The sequence below is a fragment of the Podarcis pityusensis genome (genome assembly GCF_964106645.2).
Source record: "Podarcis pityusensis genome assembly, chromosome: 5".
NCBI classification, from domain to species: domain Eukaryota; kingdom Metazoa; phylum Chordata; class Lepidosauria; order Squamata; family Lacertidae; genus Podarcis; species Podarcis pityusensis.
In genome coordinates, this window is record NC_138032.1 from 70,534,860 (window position 1) to 70,561,007 (window position 26,148).

The window sequence follows — 26,148 nt, forward strand, 5'->3', positions numbered from 1 at the left end:
TGCATTTATATACAATATATACAGAGCATTTATATACAGTATATTGGTTTCCAAGCTGTGCCGTTTTGTATGTATAATCATCTCATACAAAAATATGCTGTCAATCGCAATCAAACTTTGTGTGTGCCTTTATCGACCTTAAGTCTGCTTTCGTATCTGAAACTTAAAACGGGAAATTTTCCCCATCATTGCATCTCTATGCCATGAAATTTCACTCATTTTCAGTCCTATCTCATGGAAGATTAGGGGGCGCCCAAGCCCATTTAAACCAGTAGGTTTAAGCATATGTCAGGTTTGTAACCTTAATTTCTGTCTGTAAAGAATCTGGAGTCAGTCTCGTTACATCAGAACAACTTATTTCCCAGTGAACTGCCTAGGAGTGTTTGCAGACAAGATGCGAGTCACAATCTTCCTCTTATTGGCTGCGGCCAACACCATCAACACCCAACGATTTGAACAAAACCTCTTTTTGTACCATTAGAGAGCGTCATCAACCCACAGCTGGGCAACCCATCTAGAACAAATATTAATACCTCCTGACAGTGCTGATTCAGATCATTTGACCAGCAGAGAGGAAATTATCCTAAAGAGGAAGAGAAACAGCTATTTTTTTAAAAAGTGTGGACTGAGGCCTAATTCTCACAGAGCAAACCTGTCTGGGTTGTACCATATCAGACTGCAGGCACGGCATTTTAAAAAATCCTCTTTAGACAGAAAATTGGATTTCAGGAAGGAAGGTTCTAGTCCAACCTTTCCCTTGAGATGCTAATTTTCCATGTGCAGTAATTAAAAAAAAATCAATCTGAAGTGATAATGGCCTAGGTGTAGTTTTACCACCTCCAAGGGAACCTGACTGGAGAAATAGGTTTAAAACAAAACAAAACAAAGATTTCTTCTTAACATCTATAACCCCATTTGGGCTCAGTGTAAGAGTATGTGTAAAGAATTACCCTACACAGCAGGTTGTCTAGAAATTATTAAGATCCTTAAAGATTAAAGAGGAAGCAGTTGGGGAAAGCAGGACATGTACTACCTGTATTGAAAGAGTCCATTGATTGCAGTAAATGGTGACACTAAGGCTATCCACACAGTAGTGGCCCAAAGTGCAGGGAGCCTATTTTCCCCTGCTGCGTTTCAAATCACATCTTGTCTTGTAGGTCACTTAATGGCAGGGCCATCACCTCCCTCTGCCTGGCAGAAAAACAAGCCCAGCCTGCCAGCGCTGAATAAATAATATTCGGCATGTTTAGCCTGGAGAAGAGGAGGTTAAGGGGTGATATGATAGCCATGTTCAAATATATAAAAGGATGTCACATAGAGGAGGGAGAAAGGTTGTTTTCTGCTGCTCCAGAAGCAGACACGGAGCAATGGATCCAAACTACAAGAAAGAAGATTCCACCTAAACATTAGGAAGAACTTCCTGACAGTAAGAGCTGTTCGACAGTGGAATTTGCTGCCAAGGAGTGTGGTGGAGTCTCCTTCTTTGGAGGTCTTTAAGCAGAGGCTTGACAACCATATGTCAGGAGTGCTCTGATGGTGTTTCCTGCTTGGCGGGGGGTTGGACTCGATGGCCCTTGTGGTCTCTTCCAACTCTATGATTCTATGATTCTATAAACCCCCGTCCCCAGCACCCAAGAATCTATAGGCGGAGTCTGGCACCAGGCATCTGCGGGACCCGTTTCATTATTATTACTACTACTACTACTACTACTATTATTATATCGTCATATACCCGGAAGTCTCACTGTAAATACATGGGATTCCTGAACTGAGTATTAGGTACAGCGAGGGCAAGAAGTGGGGAAGGGGCTTTGGAAATGAATCAGGGGTGCCAACTTATATAAAATATTCGGGGGGGGGGGTAGGTATGATCACATGACACAGTGCGCGCGCGCGCACCCCATTAGAATGGCAATATCATGCCCATCAATTTTGTGGTGCCCTGAAATATTTTAGGGGGAACTGGTCTGATAAACTTAGATAGATCCAGATAGAGATTCCTGAATCAGAGCAGCAGTCGTGATCCGTGCCCATTGCGCACAAAAGGAATGATTATCATTAGTAGTATTATAAATATATTTTTAGCCTATTTCCAAGAAGGGCTAAGGTGCACCTTCCGGGAGAGATGGAGGATGAAAGGAGCAGCGCTTGCTGGACCCTCGCAGAAGCCCCGCGGAGGAGGAGGAGGGAGCAGCGGAGGAGGCGGCGCTGCGCGGCGGCGGCGGCGGGCGTGGCTTTGGCGCGAGGGCCGGCGGAGCCTGTGCTTGGGGAAGGCCCGGCTCAGAGCAGATGGGGAGGCGCGCAGGGCCGGCGACAGTAAGTGGCGCCTTCTTCCGCGGGGCTCTCAGGCCACGGGGACCTTTCCGCCGGGGGTTTTGCGGCTGCGCCTCTCTTCGCCTTTGCTCTCTACCTGCGACTCCTTTTCCGCCTGCTGCTTCTCCTCCTCTTCCTCCCGGCCTTTGCTCCTCCTCCCGCCGCACTTTGTTTCGGCCTCGGTCTCGGAAACTCGCCGTGAAATCCGAGGTTGGGGTGTTTGGCGGCGGCAGCACGGAGCATGTGCAGAGTGCATTTCCTGCCACGCACTGCTGGAATGGAGGGTCCGGGCAGCTTCCCGTTCGCAAGATGCACCTTTTCAGTCGAGAGCAAGGCGCTCTCTCTTGCCACTTGGGGGGGGGGGGGACGGGGACCAGGATTTTTCCCACGGAGAGGCTTCACTGAGACTTTTTTTTTTTTACTTTTGGCTTTCTTATTGTTGCCTGTCAGGGTTTGCGAGGCTTGAGGGGGACCCAACATGCATTTTGTGGGTCCCCCTCAAAGCCAGGCCAAAACATTGTGTTTTCTGAGAGAACAGCAAATAGCCTCTTCCTCAGCTGCCCAGTATCCAAGGCTGGTCAAGGGCACTGAGTATTAATGATACTAATTTCATTTCTTATCCATCCTTTACCATAAGGTCCCAAGGCAGGTGACAGCAATTTAAAAATACAGTATTTCAAACGTTTTAAAGCAAATTGCAGTCGCAAGAATAGAGTGGGGCCTAAAAAAAATAAGTTTCTCAAGTGTCAAAAGGCCAGTGTGAAGAATGCTGTGTTTTGCAAATCCCAAGTCCTGAGATGACCTACAGATGTCTTCCATAATTCATATTTTTTAGGCAGTGAAGCTAGGTTTGTATTGTAGGTGGGACTTTCCGTGAGAGCCCACCTTTCTTGAAAGGAAAGGAAATTCCTGGATTGGCTCCCAGAGTTTATTTGCCCATGTGGCATATCTTATTTTTATTTTAATCATACCAAGCATACATTAAGCATCGATTGCTTTCTGGCAAAGCGCTTTTGTGTAACTAAAAAGCTTCCACATCTTAGTGAGCGACTGATTGGCCCAATGAAAGATGTCATTTTGCCATTTCTCTTCACTGTGGGTTGGCCTCAAAATATTCCCCAGCTCCCCTAGGAATAACATGCTTCAGCCACATATTTCAAAAGGGAACCTCTTCTATTCTCTCCCCAGTCCATTAATTCTTGTTTTGATGACCTGGACAGGAGGGCTTAGAAAATGGAGATTGCTTAAAAACTTAACAAGAGTCATTTGATCAAAAATTTAATTCTAAGGTAACTACTTCCACATGATTCTGTCCCTTCACTTTGTTCTCTCTCTCTTACAAACATTTTAACAAACTTTCACCCTGCCTTCCCTGAAGACTCGCGGCAGCTACCAGTTCAACTATTTCATACAGTAAAGCAAAAGCAAACTCCATGAATACTGTTTGAAAACCATGTGAATATTTCAGAATATATTTAACATTATTTTAAATAAGGACATTTTGCACAGGCCCTTCTAAAGACTTGTTTAGGCTGCAGCGGGCCTCAGTGTTCCATTATGCATAAGGACACACTAACTGCTTCTCTTCTGGAACACCGAAGGAGTTTCTTTGAATTCAGGAACTCTTCTCCTTTTAACACAGATTTATTTGGGATGCTTGCAACGGTTGCTGCAGCTTTCTGTGGCAACCAGATGGGTTGTATTTCTTAATATTAATAAGCATTTATATAGCTCGCTTGAAGTGTTCAGATGCACATTCTCTCAGTGTACCATATCGCTGTAAGAGAGACTGGTATTATTATAGGGGTCAAAGGGCTAGTGACAATGTCATGCTATGTGACCATAACTTTCACACATCTTCAATTTATCCTAAAAGTGGCTGTTGATTTGGAGGAGCAAGATGACTACCACCACAGTGCGAACTCTTTGTACAAACCAGTGGATGTCACTACCCAAGAAGAGACACCCCTGTTCGAGGAGCCAGAGGGAAACAGACACGGTTTTCACAAGCCTAAAGATCACTTCAATGGCACCTACATTATTTTCTTCCTTCTGGGGACTAGCTCTCTCTTGCCTTTGAACTTCATCATCACTGCAAAGAATTACTGGATGTACAAACTTCAGAACTGCTCAGAAGAAATCTCTCCAGCAGAGCAGGGAACTTCGGATGTTCGCGTAAGTGTTGGGAATTCAGGTTTTAACTCGGCTGTGTTAACCCTTCTCTTTATCTGTGAGCTTAGTGCATGAATTTTATGTCTTAATCCTTATGGAGGACAAGACTTTCACTTATGGAAGAGAGCTCTGGTTTGTTTTTGCAAATACGTTGTGCACGTGGTGTCCATAATCCAGCATTTAGTGCTTTTTTAGTTTAGAAAATATGACAGTGAAGAAAAGAGATACGGACATCTTCTTTTCATCCCTCTTGCACTATATTGGTCCTGTTTGTGGGCTTCTCAGAGGCATGTGGTTGTCCAGTGTGGGAATCAGGTTTCTAAGTATTTTGGCATTTGGAGTTAAAACACTCAGCAGAAGTCAAACTTAATACTGAATCCCTATTGGAGGAGCACACTTTACCCTGGATATAGTCACACTAAGATTCTGAGTTTAGGAAAATAAGAAAGCTCTGTTTATTACCAGGAAAGATCCTGGTTCTGCCTAACCTGGGAGATGCAGTGAGCTATGCTTGCTGTTGCGTCTCAAGCTATGTTTGCATCTTGCATGCAGAGAGATCCAAAAGTAGATGTCTCCTTTTCCAAGGTGAGGATGAAGGAGAAGGAAGTAGGAAATGAGGTCAGCAACCCTAAGGGTATCAGTCTAGTACCGGAGGGAAGGTCAGCACAGGTTAGGTCAGAAAGGGCAGTCTAGGAAGCTTTAAGGGTTTTTCCTCACTCTCCTCTTTTCCATGCACATGTCAGCCTTCGGTGCAAGCTGAGTTGGATCCCAGTACTTCCAACCGTCTGTTGGTTTGATAAGTGAAACTGATGATTTGCAGGACTCATGAGAGACAAAAGAAAGTACTTCACCACACAGTGCATAAGTAATTTTTGGATTTCGCTGCCACTCTGATATTTTATGTGTGGTTTTCCCTCTCCCACCCCCACCCCCACTCAGGCTAGGCTGGGACTGGAGGGAGATGAGACTATTTCACACTTCTCTCACAAGGGGAGCAGCAAATGTTTTTTCACAATTTCTCTCAAGGCCTTTGTTATCCAGGTGCTCTGATGGACTCAAAGTCTGGTTTCATAACTGGGGGCAGATTGGAAACCCTGAGAGTGTACTTGTCCGGGCTCCTAAAAAGCTAACACTGGAACTTATGAGTCAATCAGTTCAATTCAGTGCTTAAAATAAATTAGGCAGCTTAATTTATTCCTTAAATAAATTAGCCAGCCTCCTAAAAGTTTTAAATAGTTTTGTTGGAAATTTGATAAAAATTTCCATCATTGCATAGGGAATTCTAATTCATATAGTTGTAAAGGTATGTGAGGAATAAGGAAGGGGATGAATTGCAGAACCTCTAAATAAGAGGCTTGGCTGTGTGTGATAACACAGAATACGCTGCTTTCGAAACTTGCCAGCATCTCATGGCATTAATCTCACAGGTGTATAGGGACTTTCACTGTAATGCGCATGGCATGACAATTGTCTAGCTGCATAATTGTTGCTGCTGTTTAGTGTCCAATGAAAGATCCACACACATCACAGTATTGCAGCTCAAGTTAGGAATTTTTCACCTTTTTGAAAAGGTACAGATGGGATTATGGCTGCATCTCTTGGCAGCCCAGTGCATACTACTCCCAAGACTTTTGCCATGTTGTATAAACTGTAACTCAGAAATAGTAGGATGAAGGAATGACATTCTGGAGGTTTGATTAACTATCAAGTAAAAAGGGCTAGCATGGACTCAGTATTTACTTGTCTCCTATCAGGGAAAACCAGAACTGGATCACTCTGGTACTACATGAGAAATGGATGGATGGATGAATGGATGGCATTTACACTTGCCTGTGAAGTGCGAACAGTAGCAGCCCACCTCTAGGCATTGTCTTTGAAAAAAAATAATTTTTTAATGGTTTTAGCACAGTAACCTCTCACGGGACCCAATGAGGATTTGCTAGGGTGTTGCAGGCTAAGATGCTTCCTGCAGCTCCAGTGAATGTCAAGAGCTGTTCCCCATATAATTATTTTTGCTACAGGGATAGCCTCCAAGATGCTTGCCTTAACTTTAGAACTGCTTGGCAAGTTTCGGCTTTAATGCCAGTTTCCATCCAAAATCACACGTGTCTTCCCCACTTTGTCTGACGCTTGTCTCATTTCTCACTTTAGGGTAAGTAACATAAAAATAGGAAGCTTCCTTATTCAGTGTGAGGCCACTTGATCCATCTAGCTTCTTGTCATATGCACTGAGTGGTAGAAGTTCTCCAGGGTTTCAGGCAGGAGTCCTTCCCAGCCCTAAATGGAGATCCTGGAGGTGGATCAACAGATCTTTTGCACCAAAGGAGCCTGCATAAAAGAGAAGGCACACCTTAAGAGACAAACCTCCGCAAAAATTAGCAATATAGAACAAGATATCACAGGCCTCTCAACACACTATGGATCTTTTGCATGCAAGGGGGGGAAAGGCACCTGCAAATTAGCTGTGTGTTTTGGGCTTATCACTTGTTTCCCTTGTAACCTTCAAAGTTGAAAAAGTTGCCTTGCCACTGCATAGCAGCAGCTTCTCCCCCAGTCCTTTCTGAATGTCACGATGATTCCAGCATTTGCTACATGCCCAGGTCCTGCAGAATGGGTTGCAACAGCTGTCTGGGAAAACCAATTTTCGCAAGTGCTATCAAGCTCTAACAGAGGCTTACCAGCCTATCTGTCAGATTGCAAAGTACTATAGTGAGGATTAAAACAGAGTTCTGATAGGGCAGGCTGAGCGATGATGGCTGGCTGCTGGAAACACTACATTGAGAAAAGTGTAAAATAAATAAATAAACCTTGATCTCGCAAAGGGGACCCCAGAGGGAACAGAGTAAACATAGGGCCTTAAACTGCAAAAGCAGGAAGGCCTACTCCGCTTTCTGATCGAAATGTCACTTGAAAATATTAGCTATTTATAGTCTGTGTGCAGGTGTTTCTGCACAAGGGATCAGTGTGAGAAAGGGGAAGGAGGGAATGTTCATCGATAGGACATCCCAGAGGTATGTTCAATGAAGTACGGTGAGCAGCAAACCTAATACGTTCTCTTTCAACGCCAGAGGTTTTTGCTTAGTGCTTTGAGAATCGGTTCTAATTCTTTGTGAATTTTGCAAAGCAATGACAACCCCATGCTGACATGCAACAGTTGCATTAATTTTGTTATGAATGTGGTAATGGTGACTGCTGGGATAGCTCAGTTGGTAGAGCCCGAGACTCTTTAATCTTGGGGTTGTGGGTTCGAGCCCCACATTGGGCAAAATATTCCTGCATTGCAGGGGGTTGAACTAGATGACCCATGGGTCATTTCCAACTCTACGATTCTATGAATTGGAATGAGCCATACAAAATATAGACAAACTTCTGTTTTGTTCTCAAAGCCTAGCACCACCTTCCCAACACTGGCCTGCCTTGCTTAATTCCAGACATTGGAGGTTGTTAGAATAAGCAGTGAAAAACGCTCTTGCTTCTTCTTGCCTTTGTCAACACTTTGCATAATGGGAGGGGAAGCCCTGCTTGTCCCCAGTGCCTCTGCCATGGCAGACAACTCAGGAGAAGACAGTGTGTCTGTTGTCTCAGTTTGGCTTGGGTTTTGGAGAAAGTGGGAACTACAGTGCTTGCATTTCCTCTTCATAGCCCAGCATGAAGTGAGAGACTTAACATGCCTATGTTATCTGCAAGATTAGTTTTGCTGTTTTGCTATTGCGTGCTTAGAGGGCTCAGGAAAGGGGAGGGCACAGTGGCAATCAACAGTAATTACTGACAAGTAATTTGAAATGTATGACCCTCCTAGGTCTGCCTACTTCGGGATTCCGTGCTGCCACAACGCCAATGACGCAGGTGTTTAAAAAGTGGAGACGCAGGCATGGCAGTAGAAGTCTACAGGTGCCCATTATAGTCCAGCTTTTCCAAAGTGAAAACCCTCTTAGCACCTGTTTGGAATTCTGCAAGCTGCCTGCTGTACTTTATGGCTTTTTCCAAAACACTGGCAGGTGTGAACAGGCTGCCGGCTGCAGCAGGGAGCCTCTTGTCTTGGCGTGCAAGCTTAGAAGTTTGTTGCTTCTTGATTCACAGGATTGGCGTTTTGATGCGAACGCTCCAGTGGAGGAAGCCTCCTAGGCATCTTGGTCCCGCACTGTTGTTTTCCTCCTTAATTCCTAGTTGCTTTCCTTCCCTTGGATTTTTTATTTCTCTTTAGCAAAGTAGGTAACTTCTCCCAAGAGAACATTGGCACGTCTCTTATGATGGGCAACTTCAAATTTTACTGGGCTTCCCATGTTTGTTTGTTTTTAATGCAAGCTTCTGTTTTGAAGTGTTAAGCTTCTGAAATTCCGGCACGAATAAAATTAACATGCTTGATTTTGCAGCTCCACTGAAAATCCTCACTTTCTCGACAAGGCCTAGTGCTTCGCTGGCCAAGTTTACATATAAGTGGATTGCAAAACAAAATGATTCACCGGAGTTTCCAGTATGAAGGGGCCAGTGGACCTCTGCTTATGTGGCATCTGTAGCTAGTGGATCTTGCTCTGAGATTGGACCAATGAGACTTGAGTACCAATGCTCTGTTAGTTTGTGTCTTCAAAACATTTAAGATAACTCAGTGGAGAGAGTAAAACCCTAAAAATCAGCAGCAGTGAAACCACCATTAAAAGCAGTTATAAAACCATAAGAAGAAGGGTTTGAAATATAAATATTAAGTACTTTTATCTGCAGTCTTTGCAACAGCCCTGTAAGGCCGGTGTTGGTATCTCCATATTTCAAATAGGGAGCTGAGACTGATTTGATTTGCCTAAGGCAATCCAGCAAACTTCATGCATGATCAGTTTGAGTTGTACTTTCTTTTCTTGCTGGTGATTCCCCTTCATAGGCTTGAATTATTGCCATCGATGCATTCACAAAAACAAACAAAGATACCATTATTCCTACAAACTCAACTATTTCCACCAGGAAAATTAGGAAATAATTTCAGTTCCTCTCTTTAGAAATGCTACCACTTCTGTTTCATGGCTGCTTCTGGCATGGACTGGTTTACACAGACAGAAGAACTAAAGAGGTATACTCTAACGACCAATTTTGATTATTACATTTGATGTAGGACTTGCAGAAATGCAAGCAGCTCTCGCTTTGCAACTCTTGCTTCACCCATGTAAATTGCTGGAGCCCAGCCATGATTTTAAGAACTAGCCTCTTAGCTACAGGTGACCAGGACCCGAGTTCAGGCAAGTGCATGGAGTACCATGTACGTGAGTGAGAGGGCTGCTGGTAGCGGTGGGCCCAGCATGGAAACCCAAACAGCTTGCCAGAGAAGGGACAGAATTCTCCACCTTTCTTCTGCCCAACCAGCAGCAAGCTAGTTAAAACAGTTGCAGGCTAGTAACTTTAGTGAGCTTATTTACGAAAGCTGGTGTAGCATATGAGGCAAAAACCGAAGTGAGGGAATGAATGAATGGATCTTTATTTGTGTCAGCCATCGGCCATAGCAGGAAAACAACAATACAATATACAAAGAATAAAAATTAAAAAGTCAATTATATAAAATACATTTTAGGGTTTTGAATCAATAGTCAAATATTGGATCTTATTCTAATTGCCCCAGCTGAAATGCTTGCAACCTTAGCTGACTTCAAAGCAACAACGCTGACACGTCATTCTGGTGCTAGTAGTGACATGGATGTCAGAAGACAACTCGCCCCATTGAGCTGCCCACCTATTAACTCACCTCTCACTATTGCCACCCTATTGACTTGGACATGTAGGAAGATGTCAACACTCTGACTTCTTTACCAATAATAGTGGAAGCATAGCTGTCAACATTTCCCTTTTTTAAAAGGGAAATTCCCTTATTCCGAATAGGATTCCTCACAAGGAAAGGGAAAAGTTGACAGCTATGAGTGGAAGTGATACAGAGAGTGACTCTTCTGGAAGCTCTGTACCAGTAGGCATGAGGGGAAAGTATTCATTGTAATGTTGTTTGGGATAGAACCCTGACATATACTTGGCCACAGTTATAAATGCATCCCAATATTGGGAAGTGTTTCTCTAATTGGGAAACACCTTTTGCTCAGAAAAGGGGGCGGGGAAACCCTGCAGTGATGCTATATTGCCATTAGTCCAACAAAGTGCAGCAATGGTGGTCTAACGTCAGCTCATGCAGCCTAGAAACGCTGCTGTTTACCCACTCTAGACACTGCATCAATCTCTCCATGACATAACAGCAACTTGGGGATATTTGTTCTTCGTCGTGAAGGGTCACAAAGCACCGTGCAGATTTAACAAGCTGATGTGGGGGTATATGCAGGGATTAATGTACTGAGCCATCAAATATAGCCACTCCTGTGATATCGCGTAACACTTTAGGTGAGAAGTATTTGATCACTAGCAGGCTGTCTCCTGGTGCCCTCAAGGAAAGATCTGACACTGAAGGGTTTGGCGCTGTGAATTTTGACCTGGTTTCACTTTTCTGAACCTGTTTCTCTTGACTTATTTTAATAGTGAGATTGAACATTTATTTTCCACAGCCGCTTCATGTCTGGAAACCCTGGACACCCCTTCTCTGAGGTAAAATGCTCCCCTAGCAATGCTGTCTTTCAGAGACCCACCCCACCAGCTGCCTGACCTCCTCTGGTGGTCTTAGTTATGGGTAGGCCAACTAAGGCCTGGGGGCCAGATCTGGCCCAATCACCTTCTAAATCCAGCCCGTGGACGGTCCAGGAATCAGCATGAGTAGAATGTGTCCTTTTCTTTAAAATGCATCTCTGGGTTATTTGTGGGGCATAGTTCATTCCCCCCCCCAAAAAAAATATAGTCCGGCCCCCCACAAGGTTTGAGGGACAGTGGACTGGCCCCTGCTGAAAAAGTTTGCTGACCCCTGGTCTTAGTACACCACAAGCTTCACATGAGTCAACAGTCTGGAACAGCAGCCCAAAAAAAGAAGGCTAATGCTATTCTAGGTTGCATCAGCAGAAGTGTGGTGTTCTGATCAAGCTCTATTCTGCCTTGGTCAGACCTTACCTGAGTACTATGTCCAGTTCTGGGCACCACAATTTAAGAAGGATATCGACAAGCTGAACCTTGTGCAGAGGAGGGCAACACAGATGATAACAGGTCTGGAAGCTAAGCCTTATGAGGAATGGTTGGGGGAATTGGGTATGCTTAGCCTAGAAAAGAGGAGAGGCTGAGAGGAGACATGATAACCATCTTCAAATATCTAAAGACCTATCACATGGAAGTTGGAGCAAGCTTCTTTTCTCCTGCTCCAGAGTGCAGAACCCAAACCAATGGCTTCAGGTTACAGGAAAGGAGATTCCAACTAAACAGGAGGAACTTTCAGACTGTAAGAGCTGTCTGACAGTGAAATGGACTGTCAGAAGGCGGTGGACTTGCCACCATTTGAGGTTTTTAAGGAGAGGTTGGATGGCCACCTGTCATGTATTATCTAGTTGAGAATCCTGAATTTTAGGGGGTTGGACTAGACCTCAGGGTCTCTTCTGACTCTCCCATTCTGTGACCTCACAGCAAAAAGACAGTCTTTCATCAGCAAAGAGAGGAGAAGAAGGTTCCCACCCCATCAAAATAAACCCAACATTTTTCATGTTTATATGTCTTCCAAAAGACAGGTGACTTCACCACTCGTGGTTTCCTGGGGCATGCTGACCTGATTCCCAGGTTCAGATGGATGATAAACTTATCTTTATCTGGAGCTCGGCTCAATTAATATGTAACGTTTAGCTCATTGCCCCATACCTAATTTCCAGCAGAACTCCCCACAAACAAGATTAGATTCTGATTTGGGTGTCCTAAAAGGATCTCTTGGCTAGTACTTGAAATGGGCCATTAAGATAAGCTGAGGAATGACTGAGCTGTTCAGGAGAAAGATAAGGTAGCTGCTGAGAACAGAATGCTGGACTCCTGGGCTTTTAGCCTGATCTAGAACTTACGTAATGTTGTTTGTATGTGAGGACCACATATCTGAGTCCCCAACTAAATTATATCCAAGATGAGAGGTTTCTAATTCAGTCTAATCCATGTTTGCTGCATGGAGCAAGATTGAGAAAATGCTGATTGGCTCATAGTGGATAAGGCTCCATTTCTACAAAACAGCAAACGGGGGGGTGGGGGTGCTTGGGGAGGGGGAGGATTAGAAAATTAAGTGGTATCATTTTTCCACAGTACGTTCTCATGCAGTGACATGCGACTGAACAGTTTCTGAAAAACATTCCAGTGCTTAATTTTTTTCCATGGGGGGTTGGGGTGTCTTTCACAAGTTCATTAGTAAAAATGAATGGATGCCGGCTGCAAATAGCTATTGAGCAAGATCAGACAGTTTCAAAGTTTGTACAGTGGTACTTCGGGTTACATACACTTCAGGTTACATACGCTTCAGGTTAGACTCCGCTAACCCAGAAATATTACCTCGAGTTAAGAACTTTGCTTCAGGATGAGAACAGAAATTGCTTGGTGGTGGTGTGGCAGCAGCGGGAGGCCCCATTAGCTAAAGTGTTGCTTCAGGTTAAGAACAGTTTCAGGTTAAGAACGGACCTCCGGAATGAATTAAGTATGTAACCAGAGGTACCACTGTATCTTTGTTTATTAAATGCAAGCAAAATAAGCTTGTTGATTTAGATCACTTGCTGGGACGTCAGAAAAAATTTCCCAGCACAAACTGACAATTACTCTGTGCAGATTCCTCACATAGCAGAATGGTCCTCTTGTTTTCCAGTTCAGTATTTTCTAAGAAACCCACTTCATTGTTCTCAGGTCAGGAGAGCGCAGTGTCTGAAGTGGCACCGTGAGGAGGATTTAGCATGCTGCCTAGAATCATAGAATCATAGAGTTGGAAGAGACCACAAGGCCCATCGAGTCCAACTCCCTGCCAAGCAGGAAACACCATCAGAGCACTCCTGACATATGGTTGTCAAGCCTCTGCTTAAAGACCTCCAAAGAAGGAGACTCCACCACACTCCTTGGCAGCAAATTCCACTGTTGAACAGCTCTTACTGTCAGGAAGTTCTTCCTAATGTTTAGGTGGAATCTTCTTTCTTGTAGTTTGGATCCATTGCTCCGTGTCCGCTTCTCTGGAGCAGCAGAAAACAACCTTTCTCCCTCCTCTATGTGACATCCTTTTATATATTTGAACATGGCTATCATATCACCCCTTAACCTCCTCTTCTCCAGGCTAAACATGCCCAGCTCCCTTAGCCGTTCCTCATAAGGCATCGTTTCCAGGCCTTTGACCATTTTGGTTGCCCTCCTCTGGACACGTTCCAGCTTGTCAGTGTCCTTCTTGAACTGTGGTGCCCAGAACTGGACACAGTACTCCAGGTGAGGTCTGACCAGAGCAGAATACAGTGGCACTATTACTTCCCTTGATCTAGATGCTATACTCCTATTGATGCAGCCCAGAATTGCATTGGCTTTTTTAGATGCCGCGTCACACTGTTGGCTCATGTCAAGTTTGTGGTCAACCAAGACTCCTCGATCCTTTTCACATGTACTGCTCTCAAGCCAGGTGTCACCCATCTTGTATTTGTGCCTGAGAAGAGAGAGATGGGAATATGTTTCGCCTGGGAGTTGGGTGACATATACCCGTGACTGTCTTGCAAGCAGAGATGTGTCTAAATGCTTTCCGTCTCAGAATGCTAAGATATGCAAATAATGAGTGAGTCAGGCTGTTAATGATTCCCCTAGAATTTGAGGTGTTAAGTTTGGAAAGTTGTTTTGTTTTTAAAGGCAACCCAGGTTGCAATGTTAACTATTTTTGCTTAGAAAGTCCCATTGAAATCAGCAGGCTAGCGTGAATCAGCGCGGCTGGCGTCAGGTTTGTTAGTTTATTATTGCATTTAGGGCAACTCTTACCAGTGCAGAAAAGGTCTTTAGGTTTTAGTGCAATCTTGAATATATAACGCTTGCCTTGGAGAATGAGCCAAAGTAGCACAAGTGGGCTTGGTTGGTTGTTTTTAATGTTCCCGAGTGGCATCTTTGTAAAATTGACTTATTTTTGTGTGGGAGCTTTTATGGCTATACGCAGGAAGAAGTAAATGTGGTCATGTATCTGAAATGCTGTTACTGAGAGTTACATATGGAACCCCGGCCTCAGGTTTACATAATACAGCCAATCTTGCAACATGGCCTACTTTAAACAAGGGCATTGAGGGGGCTGGACTGGGAGAAGTATGAGCTAAGGAAACCACTAAGTGAATTTTATTGCTTATGGAAAGTGCTGGCTTGCTAACCCTGAAAAACGGAATGCTTTATCCATGCGACATAAACAGCTAAGTCAGCAGTGACACAACCCCTTATTCTCCTCTCCTGCCCTTTGACATTTGGAAGGAACAGGTTTTTAGCTGATGCAAGAGACAGGATCGCTTTGCAGAGTCAGGAAGAGGCATGTTGCCTCGTTTCCCCCTAGAGAAGTCTACTGTGCACTTTGGTGGGACTTGTTGGAGGTGTCGCATGTATATGTATGCCGCTGCCGGTAACACTCTTTTGAGTGCAGGTTGTGTCATTGGAGGTAGAGTTAAGCATCTCCAAAACCTTTGCGGGGTGTGAGGGGTGTGTATGTGACAAAAACAAGTTTCTAAACCTTATAGGTATAAAGATAGACTTGAAAATGAAGGGTGTGGTGTCTAGTAAATCACAGAAGCTGAATTTATTCCTGTATAGGTTTTCTGCTACACTGGGGATGAGGGATTCAGTGCCCTACAAATATGGCTGACATGGCACCTTCCAAGTCTCATCATTGGGGTCCATGCTGTTTGGAGCCGGCAGACATTTGGACAGCATCCCTGGTCTAAGGAGAAGCAGAATGCACTGCATGCAACAAGCAATAAAATAAATGCAATAGTGCACAATGTGGCTTTTCTTTATGCAGAATTTGGGTCATGCCATGAACTTCTATTTTGTACTAGGGATGGGTTCCTTTCTCACCTGCACATCATTTGAGTCTTTGCATTTCCTTATGTTTTCTTGAGTGGAATGCACTAAGAACATTTAACGTCAAGCATTTTTTTCTGGTCTGGAAGCCTGCCCTTTCAGTAACTCCCTGTACCCAGAGCCCAGAGCTTTGTTCTCTGCTCTGCTTTGCATGATTTGCCTCGAAGTGGATGAATGATCAAGCCAAAGGAGTCTGCTCTTCCTAAAGAACAATGGAAAATGGAGGCTTTAAATATTTCTCGGCACTTACACTTTGAAGAATGGTTGTAGCTGAATTGCCATTGCACAGGAATTTTAATAACACCGGTGTTATTGCCAGATATGCGCAAGCAAAATGAAACGCCAGCAAAAGGGGCCTAATGTGCATATATGTCCAACATGCCAAGTTGATTGCACAGCAAGAAGCCTTGGCAGCCTGCTGGGGAGGCCTGACCTATTATTTGAGAAAGCACGGGCTTGCACTAATGGCCTAGTAAAGTCACAGAAGATTTTGTTGTTGCCTTTTAATGTATTGTCATAGCAGCCCAGATTTGGTGCCACGGATAACCCGTTTTCAGGAGTCCAAGACTAGAGCCTGATCTTAATGGCTCACCAGCCATTCCACTCTTACATATGGGATCATAGAGTTGGAGAGGGCCTTGTAGGTATCTAGTTCAATCCTCTGCTGGGTGCAGGAAATACAGAGCTAGAACATGCCCAGGAGATGACTGCCGGGCCTCTTCCAGAAGGCCTGCAGTGAGGAAGAGCCCAGCACCTCTCTAGGTAATTGGTTCCCTTGCCCAACTCATCTTACTCTCAAGAGGTTTTTCCTAATGTTCAACCCAAATCTACCCTACTTGAGCAGGTTAAATCTAGTTCTATCCAATGAGGTACCTAGTGGACAAGGCTTTCCCCTCTGTTTGGCAGTCCTTCGGGGATTTTAAGAGGGCTATCACATCCCCCTCCCCCTTAGTCTTCTCTTGTCCCAGCTAAATATACCTGGGTCACATCTATGCCATATATTTGAAGCATTCTTCTACCACATTCATGGAGAATCCTGGGGTCTGTAGTTTGTTACTAGTCCTGGAAATTGTAGCTCTGTGAGGTCAGCTCCCATAACAAACTACACTTCCCAGGTGTATGATGTGGAAGCGACCTCAGTTCCTTCACCTTTTCCTCAGAGGACTTGCTTTTCCATGTCTCTAACCATCCTCTGAACCGCTCGGCCCTGAAACGTGTGGCAAAAGAATAATTGAAAAGATCTCTGAGCAGGCATGGAGTAACCTCAGCACTACAGAAAGTGCAGAGAGCCCCCTCAGGCTGCGCATTGCTAGGAAGGAGGGCTTCCGGATCGAAAAGCCCTGATGCTTCTGGAGAGGCTGGAGCCCTGGCATCTCTGCCTCCTCTTCTAAAAATTAAGCACCAGTTGGAACCAGGCCCTGCAAAGCAGAGCAATCTCCTGCAGTCTGCTGTTTAATTATAGTTCCTTCCATCTGGTGGTTTCTCAGGGTGCAGCACAGTCAGTAATTTCTCCTAATAACAAATGACTGTGGGGAACTGGTGCGAATGCCGCAGTTCTACAAAGAGGAAGAAATCAAGGCACAGGGAGATTAAAGGTTTGATCAGGAAACAAGGTGGGGCATCCAACCTAACCTGGTGTCAGACAACCCCTGAACTTTAGACCACATCACCATTGGCCTTTTGCGGAGAGTGTCATGACTTGGGTGTTGGAGTGCTATATGGCATCCTTGCATAGTGTTTCCTTAACTTCCTTCAGCCTGTACAGTAAGCTAAATTGGTCACCATGGGTGATGGAGTCTGTTCTTTTTACCCTCCCTTCTTTTCACTGCCAATGGTTGCACACTTCAGGTGCTTAACAGGTGCATCTTAGGCTAATGCTGGATATACCTTGGAATCAGGAAATGCAAAGGTGATGCTGGCAGGTGCACATAGCAAGCTGGATGTTCTGTGTGTCGGAAATCAAGCCTTTATCAGGAGAAACTTGCAACACTCCCAGGCACCCGGCTTGGTCTCCTGTTGACCTCCCTGGCTGCATTCCCAGCAAGATCCAGGCTAGGTCGCGATAGGCGATTCTTCTCAGCGTGAGAAGAACACACCCCTCCCTCCTGCTCTCCTGGCAGGGAAAAGGAGATAGAAACGTTTTTACATGCTTTTATTTCTGTCTTTGAAGCATAACAGAAGACATGACTGCTCTCTTCAAGCTCCAGCAGTCGAGTGACAAACACCTCCTGTACTTCCTGTACAAGAGCAAGAGGAAGAGCTCATATTACACTCTGAGCTAATTCCGGTGCTTGCCTTTTGAGCTGACTGTCCCTCTGTTTCCCACGGACAGTCACAACATTCCCATCATGTTTACTTTTCAAGCTAGCAGTTTGCAGCTGCATTGCTTCTATATCGTAACACTGTGGGTATCTGTATAGCATGGTGCATTTGATAGGAGCAGGGTCTCATAGGAAGATGCTGTTCTCCTAAATCAGGCCAGTGGCCCATCAGTATTGCCTGCAGTGTCTGCTAGTGGCTTTTTAGGTTTTCCGATAGGGGATGTTTCCAGCCCTGGAGTTACTGTGTTTTGAACCTGGGGCCATCTGAATTCAGTGCATGTGTCCTTTTCACTGAGCCATGAACCTTCTCCTGCACAAGGGCCTGCTTTATCTAAGCCTGCCTTGTGATCAGGGCTGTGTGTCTTTCCCGATTCCATGCCAGAACAGAAATATATAGAACATGGTGTGCTGAAATCGCCTGTCTGGGAGTTTTGGCTATATTTTAAGCTCTTTTGTTTTCAAGGATGCAAAGATAAGCTAGGAAATATGTGGGTGGTGCCCGTATGAAATATTGGAAGCCTTGGAGAATAAGATTCCCACTTTTTAATATATACACAAAAATATTTTATACCCCACCTTTCCACCACAAGGTCCACACAGAAGAACGGACATCTCATCAGTTAAGGAGGTTTATAGTATGGAAGCAGACAGACCTTTGATTACTCCGATCCCAGGTCATTCAGTGCTCTAGAGACCCAGACCTGCTGTTTGAATTCTGCCTGGAAACAAACTGGCAGCCAGAGAGCAGGGTCTCAAGACACATTAAGCCAAACTGTGACTTAAACCCAGGACCACATGAGTGGGTGGTCTCCAAGAGAGAAGCTCGCAGACATTTTGCTCCTCCCTGGCCTTTTCTACTCCCATGCCAGGTTGAGCTAAGCCAAGGTTTGACTTAACGTGCTGCCTGAATCCAGACTCATGGTTTAGCTCTTTCCTTGCTAACCACAATCTGTAGCCAATAACAAACCTTGGCATGCATAGCTCTGCCTCTTTGACTATAATGACCTCCTAAAAAGCGCTAACGAAACAAAATAGGGATGTTCCATCATTCAAAATCCGACCGACAGAACTGTGAATCTGGGCAACTGATGGGTGCGGTTGCCCTTTCACAGCTATTGAAATTTCCAGCAGAGCAGCTTGCTTTGGGAGTCAGCTTCTGTCCGAGCGTTCGGTGTTGGGGTATGATGAGTGAGCAGCAAAAGGGGGGGGGAGAGTTCGTTGGCCCCGCACAGACTCGTTAGAAGCAGGTCTCGGCTATCTGAAGATGAGCTCACAACTGCAAGCTATTCTTGGCTCCAACCTGCTGGCTGCTGCTAATTTCATGCCCTGTGATCCAGGTAACGCTCTAGTGCCTTGCTCCGTCACCCAGGGCTTGAACTGCTTTTTTAGCCCAGCAGGAACCCAGCTGCTTCTGCTGCCGAGTTTAAGCTGAATAAAAAGCCACTTTGCAAAAGCATCTTGGCAGCACCGGGCAGACTTTTTGCTAACACCACTGGGCAATTTTTCCCCCTTTAGAAGAAAGACAAATACGTATATATTTAAGTATCCAGTATTTTTGCCTGAAATTATTGCATTGTGCTGGAGAAGCTGTGGCTAATACTGGGCCATTCTCTCTCCACCCACCATCTCATTATGAACCTCAGTTTCATTGATTTCGAAGGCTTATTGGGCTGATACAGGAGATCAAAGAAAATACATCTTGAAAATGCGATTGAGATCAATGCACCCAGCTTGTCTGGAATTTTCCAGAGCCTATTCTGTGCACACAAGCTCACATCGAGGTGATGAGCTCTCGTCGGGATTCTCTGTTCTCTCGTATGCGGGGAGAGAAGAGAAGTTTGGGAGAATTAAGCAGCAGTAAAATAGAAGACCGTCTTGATTTGCAGGGCGGCTGAATCACTTCCTATAAATAAGTCCACACAAGTTACTAGCCTATAAAAGTGTTTGCCAGCCTGCCTGTATCCACACATGCCCGCATTAGTAATTTGTGGGACACTGGAAGACTGAAAAAGTGAGGAGAGGTAACTTTTTCCCAGGCTGTAAAAGCTTCCTTGCCTGGTCACTTCCAAATGAGTAGACAGGGTAGTCTTTGTAAACAGCAATTCAAAGGTAAAGGGATCCCTGACCGTTAGGTCCAGTCGTGACTGACTCTGGGGTTGTGGCGCTCATCTCGCTTTATTGGCCAAGGGAGCCGGCGTACAACTTCCGGGTCATGTGGCCAGCATGACTAAGCCGCATCTGGCGAACCAGAGCAGCGCACAGAAACGCCGTTTACCTTCCCACCGGAGTGGTACCTATTTATCTACTTGCACTTTGACGTGCTTTCGAACTGCTAGGTTGGCAGGAGCTGGGACCGAACAATGGGAGCTCACCCCGTCGCGGGGATTCGAACCGCCGACCTTCTGATCGGCAAGCCCTAGGCTCTGTGGTTTAACCCACAGCGCCACCCGCATCCCCTAAACAGCAATTTAGCATGCCACAAATTACTAAAAGAGGCACAAGTGTGGATGCAGGGCAGGCAGGCAAGATACTATGGGATTTCTGTAGGCTTTTGCCCACATGGTTTAAAACCTACCTTCCTAAGTGCTAAAACTTTGCGTCTTCTGAATGAACACAGAGATTCCAAGTAACGTTGACTCCTGTCCCCACTGTCTCATTTCATTTCTTGTTCTCCCATGAAATCTCTTGCATAAAAAATGCCACATTTGCCCTCACCTGGGACAGCCATTTCTTATCGCAGGCAAAAGGCTTCATCTTAAATTACAGGCCTTCTGTGGCGGAGAATTTTGCCCCATGTGGAGATTAAAGGGTTCACATTGTGTATCTTGACTGCTGGCACGATTCATAGAAGAAAAAGGAGGAAGAGCCCTCCCCCCCCCCATGTGTTTTAACCTTCCTTAATGAGAACTAAGAAAAAGGTCACAATGAGATTCACACTGTGGAGTGGCCAGTAATGCAGCAAGAGGTGTTTTTGAGGTTCCCAACAGCAGACATGCTCCTCAGCTAAACAAATTGAGTGGTGTGGGGTTAATCACTTTGCAAAGTCTGCAGCCCTGCAAGCTTCAGGACGCTGCGAAGCCGTGACCTTGGGCTGCTGTGCCTGCGACTTGTGACAGGGAGACTCGGGGACAAGCCATGTCACGTCTTTTTGTTGTTTCTGAGGCATAGCTTTTGCAACCCTCTTTGACACACTTTTCCTCCCTTCCTTAGGACTTCTTTGAAAGCTACATTTCCATGGCTTCCACTGTGCCTTCTGTGCTGTGCTTGATTGGGAACTTCCTGCTAGTCAACAAGTAAGTGCAACTGCATTAGTCATGACCATTTTCTCCCCTCTGTGCAATCCTGGCCACGCCACCTCTCCCCCCACCCCCCACCCCCGAGGCTGTAGCCTTAGCACAGCAGTGGGCTAAAAAATGCTTGATGGGCAAATCGGTTTAGGCAGAAAACCCTGAGAAGCAGAGAAGCTTCTCAGAGCGGTCACATCTTGTAATTTAGTCCCAAGACGATGGCAGGCAGTATCCAAAATTGTTCTGGCGATTCCAGTTGCCGGAGGCTAGCAGACTTCCAAGTCTGCCACTTCATCCTGAACAGATGTGCCTGTAGCCTAATGTAGGAAGAGAATGAGAGCCAAGGTAGCAGCATTCAAGGGGAAGGGAAGATAAACGTTTAGCAGCTTGAGATTGTTTTCAATGGGCAGATCAGCATCCAAGCAATGAGCTCGTACAGCTGACCATTGCCACGTATTACACTTTAACTACACACTGATAGGCAATTTAAAGCTCCCCCTGCCACTAAATCAGGATATTGCAGACAGCCAAGCTATCCCAGGATGAGGCAATTGCAGTACTGCAGGCATGTCCAACGTCCATTTTGGGGACCTAACCCAGCCCCTGTGGCAGCTTTTCTCCTGGGGTAAAATCCTAAAAAAAATCAACAACTTCAACCCTAAAAAAAGCTCAACAACTGCAATCCTAAGAAAAGGTTAACGACCTTGGTTGGCCCCTTGGTCGGCCCTCACGGCCCTTCGCTTCATCACATCTGGCCCTCTTTGAAAAATGTTTGGACACCACTGCGGTACAGTCTATTCAGCATCTGTTCACAGGTATGGGTGTGGAAGAGAGCTAGAGCGACAGACAGACAGAGGTTTGCACATAAAGTTTCAAGGCTTTTGCCCTTCTGTTCAAACTTAAAACCTCAAATTCTCACATAGCCTAGAAGCTTGCATCTCACTCACTGCATTCCCTCGAGGGACCACTTCCTGCGATTCCCTTTTTCTACATCAGGCCTATCTCTCTTGCATGCGGACTTTCTTGTGTCTAGTAAACAGAGGCCAGGGTTTGGTCTGGCACAGAGGGATATTCCTCTTTCATATCCACCACCCCCTGCCAAGAGAACTGGAGAAACAACACTATGTAGTTCTTCCCACCTCCTGGGTCAAAATCTTTGCACTAGGACTCCAGTGCTGGAGCTCCTCAGCTCCCTGCTGAGCAGGAGCTGTAGTTTCTGTGCCTGTGATGTTCTAGGGATGCCGATGCTTTTTCATCTTCCTTATTCTTTGCGCACTTCAGCAATGAAACTGTGGAAAGCCACCTGAAAATCCCAGGGGTGGCCGCGCAATGCACCTGCTGTATGTCTGAGACTTGTTCTCCAGAATCTTCCAGTGGAGAAAGCCCTCGTTTGCTTAAATGGAGCTCTCTGAATGTTAATGCCCAAATGTTCTGCATTGCTACTGCTGTTTTATTGCAGAATACAGAAAACAGAAAACACGGGTGGTGACAGTGGTTGTTTTCCAAATTATGCCTTGCAAGTGAAAAGAAGCAGAAGGCAAAAAAGGAAGGGCACCCAGAGATAGGAATGCCTGCTCCTCCTCCTCTTCTTAAATATTCTCCAGGTTGGAAAACCATTTTGCAAAAGCCATTATGTGCTTAATGCATTACATTTTAAATGTAGCATTCATTTATCTTTGGCACATTGTTGATTCTGCTGAGTGGCACATCCATAATCAATAAGTGTTTTATTATGCTAAGTTTTCGGCGTCATAAATACACATGAGGCTGGCTTGCATTTATGGAAACTCCTGAGCAAATCGGTTCCCTGTAGTTCAGTTGCCTCCAGAGAGTAACTTATGACTACTCTGTGCTCCACCCTTGTTAAGGGCATCTGCTCTCTTGGCTAAAATATGATGATGCTTTTGAAATGGATTTCCTGACTGTGTGGGTGAAGGTGACATTTTTGAGGGGAGAAGAGAGCAAAGAAGAAACTAGCATGTTCAGTGTGCAAGGCGTGGTGCTTCTGTTTGCCCAATCCATTTTGCTTCCTTATTGTGTCTTTCTGGAACTGTTGCATGCAAACAGGTTGCATTTCTCAGGGAGTCCCTGAGCCAGGCAGACAACATTTCTAACTTGTGCAGTGACGTGGCATGAAGCGTATCCCATCTGGAGCCTCTTAAAAGGAGGATATTTGAACTGCAGTCTCTTATCCCTAAAAGAGAAATAGAGTGCCCATCCGCTGCTAGAATCTTGCTCATTTTCTGCCTTTTTTCCCCCCTCCTTCCCTGCCCTCTCTGCTGAAAGGGAGCCAGTCAAGTCTTCAGTGTCTATAATAAGTAACCTCCCTGTTCAGGCAGCTAATTATCTTGTAGTGATAAGCATGCGATTGCTATTCCCCAGGCTGCAGTATTCCCCAGGCAGGCTTCATTCCTGTTATTGCTGCCTGTTGCTGTTGTGATTTCTGTTGCAAATGGGCATTTCCAACTTGGCAGGGTTTATAAAGACAACAGATCAAGAAAAGACTGATGCGAGAAAAGTAGAATCTGTACATTTGATATAAATGGGGGGGGGGGTAAATGCTTATTGTTCCAAGCCCCTCCTCACCCACCCATTTTTGCCTTAAGTTCTTTGTAAGTGGTTCAGCCATCTCTGCAACATTAGTTAAGAGCAGCAGTGCATACTCTGGTTCATCTCTCTAGTTACCTGGCTTCCTTTAAGTCATTGGAGAACTCCCCAGGGCTCTCGTATCAGCAGCCTTCCTTACAAACAGGAGGCATAACTAGGCGGCTCGTGGACAGTGCTTGTAGCAAGGCATTGTGGGAGGCATGGAGGAAATGCCATGTTTCCCCCTTTTTGCAACTAAACGCCGATTAAAGCGAGTATCAGATTTGGAGTCAGCCAGAGAGAAGCACAGGCAACTCTTTTAAACTCGACAAAGCAGCGTGGAAAATAAGGAAGTTTCCATTTGACGTGAGACAGAATGTTGAATTTCCTGCACAAAAAGACTGCATTCAGGCGCTGTAATAATAAGATGCTCCATAATTAAGGTAAATGCATAAAAGCCAAAGTCCATCCCAGAAACAAAGCTACTGGTCCATTTCACCCTGCAGCCCTGCTTGAGAGGCCCTGCCTATTTTTTAAAAAAAATACTTTACACCTGGATAGCTCAGTTGGTTAGAGTGTGGTGCTGATAACGCCAGGGTTGCAGGTTCAATCCCTGTATGGGACAGCTGCAAGCTCCTGCATTGCAGGGGGTTAAACTAGATCCATGGGGTCCCTTCCAACTCTACAGTTCTATAAAGAATTCTATGAAGAATCTCAATTCTACGAAGAATCCTCTTCAGATTCACATGGGGGAAATGGCAACTGTGATAGGCAACAGGTGGAGTGAAGCATATCACACATTGTCTTTTTAAGAGTGAAGCTCAAGAGTACTCTTTGAAATGCAAATGTGACGAATATTTGCATTGTCTAGGTATGGTCCTCATGGAATTGTGGTTGGCTGAAGCCCGCTAATGAGTGTGCATTTACTAGCAAACCTGGACTTTTCTCTGTGTGATCTATAAAATGGCCCTTTCAAGGTGAGGGCCCCAGCACCAGAGTTCTTGCTGCGTACCTGGATGGTGTGGCAATGGGGCGGGGTGAGGTTGGGGCTGTGTGGGTGCACAGAGGAGCCAGTCCTGTGCTTCTGCTGTGACTGCCCCCATTCCACCAGCAGCAGCAACACTGATGTGAGAAGGGTAGCGTCATGCCTGCTGCTTCTCTTGGCTTGGGTGTAAAGGCGAGTCACCTCTTGTGGCACTTTCAGCTGGAAAAGAGCTGGAAGGCTTAGTGTTAAACGCAGGGCCCATTTGTTTATAGCAGGTAGCAGGTGGGGTGGACAGATTAGCAGTCTTATTCTGGTATGCACTTGGCCTTGTTTTGATTTTGGACGTAGGAAAGATCTCAAAAGCCCCGTTTTCCCTTGGTGAACCTGCTCAGCGTGCCCTTTCATTGTAACATCTCAATGCTAACTGGCATATTTGCCACTTAATGTAGGTTTCTGCACAAATTGATGAGTTAGGCTGAGCACTTGGCTCTTAGGGGAGACGGCGCATTGCACACCCAGCTGTGAGAAGCCAGAACAGGGCTCCTCGGTTCCTGCCTCTGCCACTGGTATTCTCTCTTGATTTGTGCAACGTGCCTCCCCTTCCCTCTGCCTTTCCCCACCTCCTCATTGCTTGGGACGTCTCCTGTACCTCGTGTGTCCTTCTGTTTGGTGCTGCTGTGCAACACCCAGTCAGGAGGAGAGAAGGAAAAGAGCAGGGGGCTCTTCTTGCACAGAAGCCACATGCTATAACCCCGCTTGCCTTTCTCCTCCAGGGTCTCCGTCAGCGTGCGCATTCTCTCCTCCTTGGTCACCATGCTGGCTGCCTTGGTGGTGATCACGGTGCTGGTGAAAGTGGACACCTCCGCCTGGACTTCGGGTTTCTTCGTCATCACCATCGTCTGTGTGGTTGTCTCCAGCAGCGCTGCCACCATCTTCAGCAGCAGCGTCTTCGGCCTGACGGGAAGCTTTCCCATGCGGAATTCCCAAGCGCTGATTTCAGGTTAAGTCTCCTCCCTGTGATGCCCCCGGCTGGAAACTAGTTCATGAGACAGGGCTTTTCCAATTGCTTTTAATCTTCTTCATGGGCAGGATGCATGTGCTGCCTTTTAGGCTTGAGGTTTTGGCAGCTCCTAGTCCCATGACGATGCATTCACTCTGAACGAAGTTAACAGAAGATGACTTTTGGAAAATAAAGAACCGCACAGTGTTGTCGGACGGAAGTTTTGAAGGAAGCTCAGCAGATTAAGCAAGCCGACTCTCCGGTTTGTGTGGATTTCCCCCCTCCACCCGTTTTCCTTAGTCCTTATTTCTTCCTCCGAGGTCCAGCCTTTCAGTATTTCAGTTTGGAAAACGGAGTTAACTTTTTGTACAAAAAGAAAACATCTGCATTCATCTCTGTGTTTGTTTATATCTCAGGGAAAAAAATATGAAACTTTGCATTGTCTCATTTCAAATTCAGCATTAACATTCATTTCCATAACTGATGAGTTCCAAGTTTGCAGCTATGAATGATGAGGCCCCTCGAGGTTTAGCAGACGTTGATAAC

At 45.4% G+C, this 26,148-nt stretch overlaps 1 protein-coding gene across 3 annotated transcripts in view; it reads left to right on the forward strand.

Moving 5' to 3' along the window:
• Positions 1 to 2,216: 2,216 nt before the first annotated feature.
• Positions 2,217 to 26,148, forward strand: part of SLC29A3 (solute carrier family 29 member 3) — a gene marked incomplete at its 5' end in the record, with an annotated part of 33,474 nt that continues 9,542 nt past the window's right edge. For 2 of the 3 annotated variants that reach the window (XR_013986111.1, XM_081004732.1), the window contains 3 exons: positions 4,138 to 4,488; positions 20,955 to 21,037; positions 25,376 to 25,602. Coding sequence is in view for 2 of the 3 variants with exons in the window: in XM_081004732.1 (XP_080860858.1) it covers positions 4,138 to 4,488; positions 20,955 to 21,037; positions 25,376 to 25,602 (661 nt within the window). Of the gene's footprint in view, positions 2,317 to 4,137; positions 4,489 to 20,954; positions 21,038 to 25,375; positions 25,603 to 26,148 lie in introns of those variants that run through there. The other variant, XM_081004733.1, reaches the window with a different exon arrangement.